Source organism: Petaurus breviceps, unplaced genomic scaffold, assembly GCF_028583685.1.
Source record: "Petaurus breviceps papuanus isolate PSGF00001 unplaced genomic scaffold, PetGlider_PUasm1.0 91041, whole genome shotgun sequence".
In the NCBI taxonomy this organism is placed as follows: domain Eukaryota; kingdom Metazoa; phylum Chordata; class Mammalia; order Diprotodontia; family Petauridae; genus Petaurus; species Petaurus breviceps.
This window is the reverse complement of record NW_027187400.1, coordinates 40,264,091-40,277,264: the sequence shown is the minus strand read 5'-3', so window position 1 is coordinate 40,277,264 and position 13,174 is coordinate 40,264,091. Positions and strand designations below refer to the sequence as shown.

The 13,174-nt window shown below is 46.1% G+C and overlaps 2 protein-coding genes across 5 annotated transcripts in view; both read right to left on the bottom strand.

The window, feature by feature from the left end:
- Positions 1-13,174, bottom strand: part of LOC138154540 (cytochrome c oxidase subunit 7A1, mitochondrial-like) — a 259,360-nt gene that overhangs the window by 87,519 nt on the left and 158,667 nt on the right. The window lies entirely within an intron of this gene.
- The window catches only part of LOC138154020 (zinc finger protein 850-like), a 78,531-nt gene that overhangs the window by 43,227 nt on the left and 22,130 nt on the right, over positions 1-13,174 (bottom strand). Inside the window, exons 5-6 of one of the 3 annotated variants that reach the window (XM_069078456.1) lie at positions 9,612-9,719; positions 4,359-5,848 (exon numbers count right to left, since the gene is read on the bottom strand). In XM_069078456.1, coding sequence (XP_068934557.1) covers positions 4,359-5,848; positions 9,612-9,719 — 1,598 coding nt within the window. Of the gene's footprint in view, positions 1-875; positions 1,576-2,080; positions 2,165-4,358; positions 5,849-9,611; positions 9,720-13,174 lie in introns of those variants that run through there. The other 2 variants (XM_069078455.1, XM_069078450.1) reach the window with 2 other exon arrangements.

Here is a 13,174-nt window from a genome sequence, read left to right as displayed (position 1 = left end):
TGTGAGATTCTCACAACAACCCTTGGCAGTATGATTATCTCCATTTTATGGAAAAGGAAACTGAGGCAGAGGTTAAGTGACTTGCTCAGGGTCATACAGCAAGGCAATATCTGACTGTGGATTTGAACTCGGGTCTTCTCAACTCTGGGACCAGCACTCTATGCACTGCCCTGATGTCATCTCAATGGAGAATGTTCTCCCCAAAGCTTTTTTTGGGGGGAGGGGTATATTGCTGTCCACAATGGCTCTGGAAGGACCATATGCAGGGGGACCAGGCTCCCCTCCTCTTTCCAATAATGATCGCCACTGAAGAGGTCTTTTAAAGTTTGTCAAACACTTCTTGGCCACGATCTCATATGCACCTCAAAACTACATGGTGAGATGGGAGGCATTTTTCTGCTCTGGTCCAGAGCTGTGATTTCATCCCCCGCACCCTCGGCAGAGCTTCACCTCATAGGTAATTTACAGTCTTAGAGCTTGGCCTCTTAATCTGGGGGGCCCTTAATGCTTTTTATTTTTAACCATCTTGATAACTGCATTTCAATACAATTGGTTTGCTTTGTTATCCTATGTACTTCACTTTAAAGCATTTAAAGCCTTGGTTTGGAGAAGGGGTCCATAAGGCTCCACCAGACTGCAGCCAAAGGGGTCTAGGACACAAAGCAGGTTAAGGATTCCTGTCTTGGAGAATTGTCTGGTAGTGGGAGTGGGATACTGAAAGGCTAAGTGGACTTTAGATGCAGTACCTGAACCCAGATCTCCCCAAGTCCAGCACTCTAGTCCCTCATTATCTTCCCAAGACCAACCCTCCCCATCTACTCATCCATGTGCATTCCCATACCCCCACCCACCTCCCTTGTTCTTCTCAGTCTCACCTTTCTTCTCAAGAATCTGGGTCAATTCCTTATGTTCTGGATGCTGTGGCCTCCGGCAGGTCCCCATCATCCCAGGCAAAGTGGCTGAGGATTGCTTTGATCCACTCTCTCCTCCTTCACATGGATTTCTGGGCTTTGTCTTGAAGCTCTGGTAGGAGGTCCCAGGGGCAGCTGGGTCCCCTCCTTGGAGGAATCCCTGAGGCCCAGGGTCATTTTCCTCCACCTTTGGGCTCAGCAACCCAACTTGTTCTGGGGAAGCTGTGACCTGGAGGGACAGAGGGGTGGCCATAACCCAACTGGGGGCTGAAGAGGGTATATCTAGGTAGCAACGGCTCCTTGGCAGGGCCTGGGCTCTTCAAAACAGATGTCAGCTGGAAGGGTCGAGCAGCCGCGGTCATGAGATCTACTCCCGAGCCCTGCTGAACCCCTGCAAGGTACAAAGGGCCCCCCAGGTGGGCACCAGGTAGGTGGCAACGGCCTCTGGGGAGATCCACAGAGCTCCTGGAACTATGGCATCATGCACAAAGACACTTATGTACATGTTTAACCAGAAAGACTTCATGTAACACAGACCACACTTGTGCCAAAAGTTACACACGTGCGGACTGCTCCAGCCTTCACCCTTCTCCCAATCAGAAGCGACCTGGGCGGCTGTTGAACCCAGGCCCCTTCCTTAGAGTCACACTTCCACAGCAAACACCTGTAGGGTATAGACACACAAGTGGACACTCAGACAAGAACACCACGGCTTCCATATGTGCTTGGAGAAGGAAACCCAAGGTCAGGTGGGTGGGAGGGGAGAATGGGGCGGGGGAGAGTGTGGGAGTGACAGAGAGAGAGGTGGGGAGGGGGAGGAAAATGGGGGAGGAAGAGGAAGAGATGGGGAGGGAGAAGAGAGGAAGGATGAGCTGGGGGAGGGAAAAGACGGGAAGGGAGAGGGGGGATTGGGGAAGAGGAGGGGAGGGGGAGAGGGAGGATGAACTGGGGAGGGGGAGGATTAATTAGGGAAAGGGAAAAGATAGTTGGGGGAGGGGTTTGAAGAGAAGGGGAATGGGCAGGAGGGGGGCGCTGCAGTTCCTCGTCCCCTTCCCCAGGCCGGGCTGCGGCCACCGAACCGTGGGGTTCAGGGTCAGAGCCTGAGGTGGGCCAGAGGAGGGAAGGGGCAAGACCCCCCTCCCCGCCAAGCGCCCGGGGGCCGAAGTCACCTCAGCCGCTGGCGATCAGAGCAGACAAAGAGGACAGCTTAGCCCCCTCCCCAATCCTAGCCCAACCCCCGCTCTGCCCCCCCCGCAACGCTGCGCCTGCGCGAGTCTCCAATGCACTACAAGTCCCAGAATCCTCCAGAGTGCGAAGCCTCGCATTTTTGTTTTCCCAGAGACCTCAGCGGCCAGGGCCAGCGGGATTTTCTGGGAACAGACTAAGGGAGCCCGGATGTGGCTACCTACAAGGATTCTGGGAAATGTAGTCCAGGAGCCCACTCGCCCCGTAGTCCTTGGAGGGGAGATGCTTTGTGACTTCCATTCTTTCTCCAGCTTTTCAATCAGTATCCCTTTGTGAAAGCTACAAGAAGTCTGATACAAAAGCAGGGGCTGAAAGGGCATTGCTATTCCTTTCAGTAAAGATTTCAGTCCTTGGTGCCTAAGACCAGAGACTGGGGTCTCCCCGCTGGAGAGGCACAGATGTCCCCCGACCCCGTTCAGGGCGAGTAGTGAGCGCAGAGGCTCGGGTGGGCGAAATGAGAATGCTGTAGGGTGCTGCGTTCATGCCATCCTGGCCTACATGTACAGGGGATAAAACAGAGATCTTGCGCTATTGGAAGGGTTGGATGTAACAGGTGGAAACGCTGGCTCCATTTCAGGAGAATTTCTTATAATAAGAGACATCCCCAAATGAAATGAATCACCTCCAGAGGGGGGGGTGTTCCCACACTAGCCTTCAAGCTGAGGGCATTTTTCGGTTTGTAGAAGGGATCCTTGAGAGGGTCCAAAGAGGTGTAATGGAAATGCAAATTTAAAGATCTTCCCTGCCCCTAGGCTAAAGTGCACCTAAAGGCTTCTTTTTCAGTAGATACTTTTAGATTGGCCCGTGGGTCCAGAAGGTTGTTACATTCTCTGAGCCAGGAGAAGGCTATATAAACCCTGATTTGAGGCTTTGTTTGGGGGCTCACTTTGAGAAGTGTTCTGTGATTTGATCAGATGAGACTCTGGGAAGCCATTGTTGAGAGCCCCCCCCCCTTTGAAAAACCCAGATGTTGATTTGGTATGGATGTAATGGTTGGACAGTTTGGAAATCTGTCTACTTGATATGTTTCTCTGTCTTGATAATTCTGTATACTCTGAAGTTTGGGGCGCTGAACTTTTTTCCCCTGAACTAGGTAAATGATATATATTTGACTGATTAAAGTAAGCTTGTTAACCCATTTTGAGTTGCTTTCCTTTAACAAAGCAGATCTAAGAACCTGTGTTGGCAGCCATCCTAGGGACGCTGGGGTGCTTGCTGCTACAAGAGGCCCCTTTGAAACTTCGACGTTAAGGAGAAAGGAAACAAAGGCGAAAGAGGTCTATTTCTCAAACTCCCCGCTGGGACACTTTACCAACAAACAAACAAAAAACCCCTATATTTTATTCAAGGGAGGCATGGACGCACTACAGAAAAAAAAAACCAATCCCAAAATGTGTTTGAGAACCAATGATTCAAATATTCAGCTCCAAAAGTCACCTGTATCTGATATGTACACCCTCTAACAACGAGGCCTCTTTTAAAACCTTAAATAGCATCTATAGAAAGGAAGTTATGTAAAATAACATGGCAGAATCAAGGATGAGAAAATGGTTTTAGATATTTATTTTTAAAGGACTACATACAGATGACTTAAATATATAGTTCCAAGAGAAATACTCCAACAAAAGCAGCAAATCTTGCAGCATGTTCTCTCATCCAATCATTTGCTAGAATCACCTCAGTCTTGATTTTTCCTTTAAAAAAAGTCAAAAACTTTATTGATATACACCCTGTTTGCCTAAAAGGTAATCTCCTGTGGACACAACTTTTTTTCATCTGTGTCAAACCCAAAGTCCCCTTGCTTGGCCACAGTAATTTCTACTTGGTCCAAACACTCCAAGCTGAGATGATGAAATCTTTTGTGGATCAGGACACAATCTTTGATGTCCAGCATCAGAAGGGTGAATCACTATACTGGTAATCCACCTGTAGAACTATACCTGAAACCTGTAGTGTACTGGGGTAGGGGCCTCCTGACTCTGCCCTCCTTTGCTGCCTACCTGGGGCAGGTGGGGCCCAGGCTTGGGTAAAGACTACTGGACACAATCCTGGGACAAGGCTACCATGGCTACACAGACCCAGTGTCCCAGTCTGTGATATCTTGACTTATGAATATGAACAAAATGTTAAATCAACATGAAGCCCAGCCCAAATTCACTGCAGATACCCTCTGCAGTGAAGATTTTGATGCTTTGTGAGGGCTGCACGCCTACTGAAGGCACTCCCACATTCATCACAGCCATAGGGTCTCTCCCCAGTATGAATTCTCTGATGCTGAGTGAGAAATGTGCTCCGGCTGAAGGATTTCCCACATTCATTACACTCATATGGTTTCTCTCCCGTGTGAGTTCTCTGATGGTAATAAAGGGACTGTCTCTGGCTGAAGGCTTTACCACAATCACTACACTCGTAGGGTTTCTCTCCACTATGAGTTTGCTGATGACGGGTAAGGAATGTGCTCCGACTGAAGGCTTTCCCACATTCATTGCATTCATAGGGTTTCTCTCCAGTATGAAATCTTTGATGTTCAGCAAGGGATGAGTTCTGGCTGAAGGACTTCCCACATTCACTGCATTCAAAGAGTTTCTCTGTAGTATGAATCCTCTGATGCTCAGTTAGATATGTCCTTCGACTGAAGGTTTTTCCACATTCACTACATTCATAGGGCTTCTCCCCAGTATGTGTTTGCTTATGTTGGGTGAGGGAGGCATTGTAACTAAAAGCTTTCCCACATACATTACATTTGTATGGTTTCTCTCCAGTATGAGCTCTCTGATGATAATAAAGGGAAGAATTCTGGCTGAAGGCTTTTCCACACTCACTGCATTCATATGGTTTCTCTCCAGTGTGAGTTCTCTGATGTTGGGTAAGGCATGTGCTGTGGCTGAAGGATTTCCCACATTCATTACATTCATAAGGCTTCTCTCCAGTGTGAATCCTTTGATGTCGAATAAAGACTGAGCAGTAACTAAAGGACTTCCCACACTCATTACATTTGTAAGGTTTCTCCACATTATGAACTCTCTGATGTCGAAGAAGGTTTGAGCTATCAGTAAAGGCTTTCCCACAGTCATCACATTTATAGGGTTTCTCTATAGTATGGATTCTGTGATGCTGAATTAGGGATGAGCAGTACCCAAAGGTCTTCCCACATTCGCTGCATTCATAGGGCTTCTCTCCAGTATGAATTCTTTGATGTCGGATCAAGGCTGAGCAGTAGCTGAAGGACTTCCCACATTCGCTACATTTGTAGGTCTTCTCCACATTATGAATTTTCTGATGTCGAAGGAGGGTCGAGTTATCGCTAAAGGCTTTCCCACATTTATTACATTCAAAAGGTTTCTCTAAAATATGAATTTTCTGGTGCTGAGTGAGGGATGAGCAGTATCTGAAGGTTTTCTCACATTCGTTGCATTTATAAGGTTTCTCTCCTGTATGAATTCTCCAGTGTCGAATGAGCTCAGAGCAGTAAATAAATCCTTTCCCACATTCGCTACACTCATAGGGTTTTCTCTGACTTCCCTGCCTTATGTTTAAACTGCCCTCACTTTCTCTGGCTTTTCGTCCCCTAAACTTTGAGTACAAGGGACTATTCCTTGGGAGTCTTTCTATTATCAGTCCCTGGAAAGGGCTTTCTTGAGAAACTCTCTGCTTTGGAGTTGATGCCTTGGTGTCAGGCCTGGTCCCTGAGTCTGAAAGGAATGAAAAAAAAGACCCAACATATATACATTGTTTATTGTGTTAAAAGAAAAGGTGAAAGGGGATAATAAAATTGAAAATAATTCCTAGGCAGAGTATGTTTTTCAAAGCTCTGAAATTCATTCAGTGCAATTAGGCAATCCTGGAAAAACTAGGACACAAAAGAGGAAAAATAAGCAGGGGACAGAAGTGTAGAGGGAACCAATATAACATGTGAGATAAACCTACAGAAAGATTGGTTAATGCTGAAATATATTTTTCACAACTTCAAATATATATTCAATATCATACTGCTTATCTTCTTAAGAAGTAGGGGATGAGTAAGAGTGCCGGCCCCAGAGTCGGGAGGACCCAGGATCAGTTCCGGCCTCGATACTTAACACCCACACAAAATAACTGGCTGTGTAACCTTGGGCAAGTTACTTAACCTCAAATGCTTTAAAAAAAAAGGAGGGGGGCAAGTCAAGATGGCAGAGTAGAAACAGGACCTCCGAGCAGCTCCAGCTCCCACCTTCCCCAATCCATGTAAAAGAGGACTTTGAACAAACTTTGGAGCTACAGAACCCACATAATGATACAGATGTCCTCCCGCTGAGGACAGCCTGGCAGGCCGACAGGAATCAGCCAGCTCAGCGCTCTGGGAGCCAAGCCCAACTCCATGATGAGGCTTTAGCCCCAGGGTGGGCCTGACCAGCCGCCTGCTGGAGGGACTCCAGATCACCAGCAGCTGTGGCCATTTCCAAAATTATCAACACACAGATGCTAAGGACAAAGTGAGAGGTCAGTGCAGTGTGGACTTTGGGAGTAGTTGGGAGTGCGTTGGCTTTTGCCCCCGGGGCGAGAAACCACTGAGGGCTGCAGCACAGCCACCACCATGTGGCAGCTTCAGCTCGTGGCCTGCAGAGTGTAGGGGGACCAAGCACCAGTCTGAGGGGTAATTGCTCTTGCTTTAACCTGCTTGGATCTGGATTGTGGTCTAGGGTGGAGGTCCTGAGGTGTGTGTCCAGCTTACCAGAGTGTGAGGAGGCCTCAGAGAGGGCACCCAACTAATACCTCCTATAGCTGAGAAAACCCCAGCATTTGGGGTGAAGCTCCCCTGTGTGGTGGCAGAGTCCAACTGTGGCAAAAAGCCCAAAAGTCAAGTAATTGAGTGGTAACATGATCAGGCAAAACAAGCAAAGCAAACAGAAGAATCCAACATTAGACTCCTATTTTGGGGACAAAAAGTATCAAAGCATGGAACAGGAGGAAGGCAGTGAAGTCAGAACTCCTGCACCAAAAGCTTCAAAGGAAAATACAAGCTGGTTACAGGCCATAGAGGACCTTAAGAAGCAGATAAGAGAAGTGGAGGAAAAATTGGGAAGAGGAATGAGAACTATGCAAGAAAATTACAAAATGAGAGTCAACAGCCTGACTGAGGAAAATCACACCTTAAAAAATAGACTAACTCAAATGGCAAAAGAGGCTCAAAAAGGCAATGAAGAGAAGAATGCCTTAAAAAGCTGAATTTGCCAGATGGAAAAAGAATCTCAAAAGCTCACTGAGGAGAATCATTGCTTCAGAATTAGACTGGAGCAAATGGAAGCTAATGACTTTATGAGAAATCAAGATGCTGTAAAACAGATCAACAAATGAAAGAATAGAAGGCAATGTGAAATATCTCATGGGAAAAACCACTGACCTGGAAAATAGATCCAGGAGGGAGAATTTAAAAATTATTGGACTACCTGAAAGCCATGATCAAAGAAAGAACCTAGAAATCATCCTAAAAAAAATCATCCTCCAAGAAATTCTCAAGGAAAACTGCCCTGATGTTTTAGAACCAGAAGGCAAACAGAGGTTGAAAGAATCTACCGATCACCTCCTGAAAAAGAACCCAAAAAGAAAACTCCTAGGAATATTATAGCCAGGTTCCAAAATTTCCAGATCAAGGAGAGAATATTACAAACAGCCAGGAAGAAACAATTTGAATATTGTGGAAACATGATCAGGATAACTCAGGATCTGGCAGCTTCTACAATGAGGGATCCAAGGGCTTGGAATATGATATTCCAGAGGGCAAAGGAGCTGGGATTAAAACCAAGAATCACCTACCCAGAAAAACTGAGTATCATATTTCAGGGGGAAATATGGTCATTCAGTGGAATAGAGGACTTTCAAGTATTCTTGATGAAACAACCAGAGTTGAATAGAAAATCTGACATTCAGATACAAGAAGTAAGAAAAGCATGAGAAGGTAAACAGGGAAAAGAAATCATAAGGAACTTATCAAAGTTGAACTATTAACATTCCTACATGGAAAAACGATAATTGTAATTGAGGAAACTTTTCTCAGTATGAAAATAGTTGAAGGGAATAGAAATATACATATATGTCTATATCGGAGGGTATTTGGGCAACTGAATACATATGTGAATGTGTGTATATATGTTTACAGGAATACATAGAGGGCACCAGACCAATTGAATAGGAAGGGATGATACTTAAAAGGTGAAATTAAGAGGTGAGAGAGAAATATAATGAGAGGAGATGGGGAGAGACAGAATGGGGTAAACTATCTCATATAGAAAAGGCAAGGGAAAATGGTTACAATGGAGGGGAAGAATAGGAAGGCAAAAGGGAATGGGTCAACCTTATTGTCATTGAATTTGGTTTGGGGAAGGAATGAAATACACACTAAATAGGGTATCTCATCCTACAGCAGAGTATAGGGGGGAAGGGGATGAGAGGGGGGATGATGGAAGGGAGGGCAGGCTTGGGGGGGAGGGAAGTTGGAAGCACCCACTTTTGAAAAGGGACGGGATCAAAATAGAGAATAGAACAAGTGGGAGGTGGGATAGGAGGGAGGGAACTATAGTCAGTCTTTTACAATATATCTACTATGTTAATGTTTTGCATTAGCTATACATATACAACCTATACTGAATTGCTTATCTTCCCAGTAAGGGTGGGTGACAAGGGAGGAAGGGAATGAATCTGGAATTAAAAGTTTTAAAATCAAATGTTTAAAAAAATTTTATATTTATATATATGTACTATTATTAATACTATTTTACATGTAATTGGGAAATAAGATATATAGGCATTGGGGCATAGAGATCCACCATGCCCTACTGGAAAAGTCGAAGGGGGTGTGGGAGAAGATATGAGAGAGAGCAGATTGGAGGAGGGGATATCCTGTGGGACTGCTATTTTGGGGCGGTGGGTAGGGGAAAAACAGGGAGAAAATTTGTAACTCAAAATCTGGTGGAAATGCATGATGTAAATCATAAGTTAATAAAGCATTTGAAAAATAAAAAAAAGTAGGGGAGGGGAAGGAGGGAGAAAATTTGGAACTCAAAAATTTTTTAAAATAAATTAATTTTTTTACATGTAATTGGAAAATATCTAATGAAATAAATAAAGCTATATTTTTAAAAATAGAAAAATAAATAAAAGGAATTACTCTGAGGAAAAAAAGAATGATTGTTGGCTCTTTCAAGAGAGGAAGGAGGTGGGAAAATTGAGGGACCATCTGTTTTTAGTTTGTTTTTTTTTTGAGGGGGGGAAAGCAGGGCAATTGGGGTTAAGTGACTTGCCCAAGGTCACGTGGCTAGTAAGTGTTAAGTGTCTGAGGCTGAATTTGAACTCAGGTCCTCCTGACTCCACTTGGTGCTGTATTCACCGCACCACCTAGCCACCCCCTCTGATTAGCATTTCAAAGGTGCCACCGGCCCTAAGGGACCAACTCTTCTTCCCGTGGCTACGTTTACTCACCTGGACAGGGACCTCTTGGGACTCTTCTCTTGTCCATACCCTGTAGGTTCCATGGCTCTTTCCTCTGTTCCAAATGGCAGATGACATCTGGTTTGGAAACCACAAGTCCTGCTCATGGGAAAGGGTACCTCAATTATTAATCAATAAGTTTGTTTCAAAAACTCTTTAACATTTCTGGCAGCTTCAGAAGTAAATGCTGCTCCTGGTGTACCCCAGAGGTCCTAGAGGGGTTTGCCCATCTGGGCATCCATGGCATGTAAATGGCCAGACTCCATTTCTCCTAGACTTCTCTGGATCTTGCTCCCCCTTGAGGATTAGGTGAAGAAACAAGTAGTCCGAAGGGTCCCTGGCTTAGAACTCACCAGGAGAAGGAAGGATACATCTTCTGAATAACAAATTCACCCAAAGTATCTGGCAGTTAGTACAACAGAGACTTAAGAAGTTGGACCACTGGGCAGAAGGCAGCCTGATGATGATCAGAAGAACCGCTGCTTTAAGGCTGAGATTCTCAGTCCAAGGTTAATTCCAAACAACAGAGCACGCTGAAAAGCTGGTGAATGAATGGCAGACTAAACAAGGCCACATTCATGAAGTGTGATGCTTTGACAACCAGCACCTGAAGGGGTGGTCTCTGTCTTCTGAAGAAGAAAAGAAGACCTGCTTCCCTGTAACAAGGAAGGAGATGCCACTGCAGGCCAGGTGGGTGAGAAGGAGCTGAGGCTCATGTCTGACCCTGACTGGGGATCTAGATGCAAGACACTGGGGGTGACCTTTCTGCCTCTCCCCGTAGAAATATGATCTTCCTTCTAATATGGGGAGAGAAATCTCCCACAGAAAAAAATGAAATATATTAGCTCAAAAATGAACCTGGATTTTATTCCCTCCTAATAGTGAGATTCTATCAGAGATCAATATGCAGAGGATGATGATGCATTGGGGGTACAGGGAGCCCCAAGGCCCCTGGGGAGGCTACAGCTAGACTTCCAATGAGCTCGGTGGCCTAATGGCCTAGCCCTTGTCATCCTGCCTCAGGATAAAGGCTTTTTTTTTTTGTCAGAGGAGATCTCTGATGGAGAAGAGAAGGAGAGCAGGTCCCTGAGGGAGGTGAACAGACCTTCCTCTATGCTGAGGGGTGCGCTAACCTTATCGTTGATTTATTTGCCCAAGTCTCTCCCTATAAAAACTGCTTCTTTCCCTAGGAGTTGGTGAGCTCAATAATTTTTTTCTCATTCATTTTCTTTTAAATGCATGTTTAACGATAACTGGCCACAACAAATTGCTCTTGGAAATGAACGGGATGTAAATCACAACTGACTAATGGTTGCCCAAAGGGGCTTGAGCAGCGGCTTCTGAGTCCAGAGCTGTCCTGACGTTGGTCTACTTGGTTCTCCTTCCAGGGGGCCCTTGCTTTCATGGGGCTCAGGATTTAATAGTGACCTGTGAGGTGTCTGTTTGCTTTGCAGACCCATTAGCACCATACATATGATGCCCACCAGCAGCAATATTCTTACGCAAGCTCTAGTCTTCCTGGGTCAGTTGCCAAAAACAAATGGGGACCTGACCTGCTTTTTTTGGGGAGGAGGGATAAGGATGAGGGGGAGATCTTGAGGAAATAATAATAGGGCTATACCCCTCCTGCTGGCCCCAGGAAAATGGGAGCCTTCTCTCCTTGGCTCCCGTGCTTCTCAGGAACCATGAAATTCCACTAAACAAGAGGGCTCATTGAGGGCAGGTGCAGGGACCACATTGTGCCCAACCCTGCTGTAAGCCCAAAGCAGAGGTTCAGCCAATGGTCTCCCCATGGACCTTAGGGTCACAGAACGAAGGGACCTCAGAAGATATCTCATCCAACCCCCTCATTTTACAGGCAAAGAAAGGGAGACCCAGAAAGGTCACACGATTTGCCCATAATGGCACAGGAAGCAAGGAGCAGATGAGTCCCACCCACATCCTGACTCCCAATGTGATGCCTTCCATTGCCCACCCTGAGGGACTCATTGATAAAGGGGCAGAGGATTGACACCTAGGCCAACTCACTAACTCTGGTGGCACTCGGTATAGGACACCTCTGAGAAAGGGCAGGAGGACAGGACAAGGGCAGGGGGAGGCCTACTGAGAGAGGTGTCTGTGTGTAAGAGGACCCTCTAAAATGAGTGCTTCTTCTGGGGTGCTGTAATGGGAATGCAAATTTGGAAGATCTTCCCTGCCCCTAGGCTAAAGTGCACCTGAAGCCTGGGGTGGGAGGATTGTTTTTCAGTAGATACTTTTTGATTGGCCAGTGGGTCAATAAGGTTGTTACATTCTCTGAGCCAGGAGAAGGCTATATAAGCCCTGATGTGTAGCTTTGTTTTGGGGGCTCACTTTGAGAAGTGTTCTGTGATTTGATATAGATTCTGGGAAGCCGTTGTCCGGAGCCCCCCAGGCTTTGAAAAACCCAGATGTTGATCAGGTATGGATGTAATGGCTGGACAGTTTGGAAAGCTGTCTACTTGATCTGTTTCTGTCTTGATAATTCTGCCTGTATACTTTGAAGTTCGGGGTGCTGACCTTTTCCCCTGAACAAGGTAAATGATATATGTCTGACTGATTAAAGTAAGCTTGTTAACCCATTTTGAGTTGCTTTCCTTTATCAAAGCAGATCCAAGAACCTGTATTGGCAGCAAACCCTGAGGACGCCGGGGTGCTTGCTGCTACAAAATGGCGTCACGAACAGGATCTGCAGAGTAAAAGGAAAGTATGGGGACTGGGATAATTGTTTGTTTCCCAGTTGTGGTAGCTGTGACTCTGTGGAGCCATGGACCAGGAGAGAAGAGTGGCCTGCATGCAGACTTCGCTGAGCTGAGAGCAGGAACGGTGAGCTGCCTGCATCGGGACCTGGGCAGAAGCCAGGAGTGGCTGCTGCCTGTGGGAGAAGGAACCCAGGAGTTCAGAATTCAGCCACAGGAAAAGATAAGAACTGAGCAGCAAAGCAGGGGCACTGAGTGTGTTTCCTGGCTGCATCCCACAGTTGGGGACCCAGGGGGAGGATGGACTCGTGACTATGGTGGGTGGGATGAAGTGCCTTGGATCCCCAGGGACCCCATCTTGTTGGTTTTGTTGCCCAGCCCCCTCTCTGTACTTGGAAGCAGAGGCTGGAGCTGTGTGAGGGGAAGGACACCCTCCCCCCCCCCAGAACTTTATTTGCCCTCTTGTTTTGAATTGAAGTGATAATGCTATGTACTTTGTGTTTGTTTAAGGGCCAGTAGCCACTTTGGCAACTTTAGTTCTGTATCTTGAAAATGTGACCTAAGAGATGTTTAGTGCTAATTCACAAGTAAATTGTCTATGCTATGGGCATGAAAGATCTTGGGGCCGAATGTAATGGGAATGCAAATTTGGAAGATCTTCCCTGCCCCTAGGCTAAAGTGCACCTGAAGCCTGGGGTGGGAGGATTGTTTTTCAGTAGATACTTTTTGATTGGCCAGTGAGTCAATAAGGTTGTTACATTCTCTGAGCCAGGAGAAGGCTATATAAGCCCTGGTGTGTAGCTTTGTTTTGGGGGCTCACTTTGAGAAGTGTTCTGT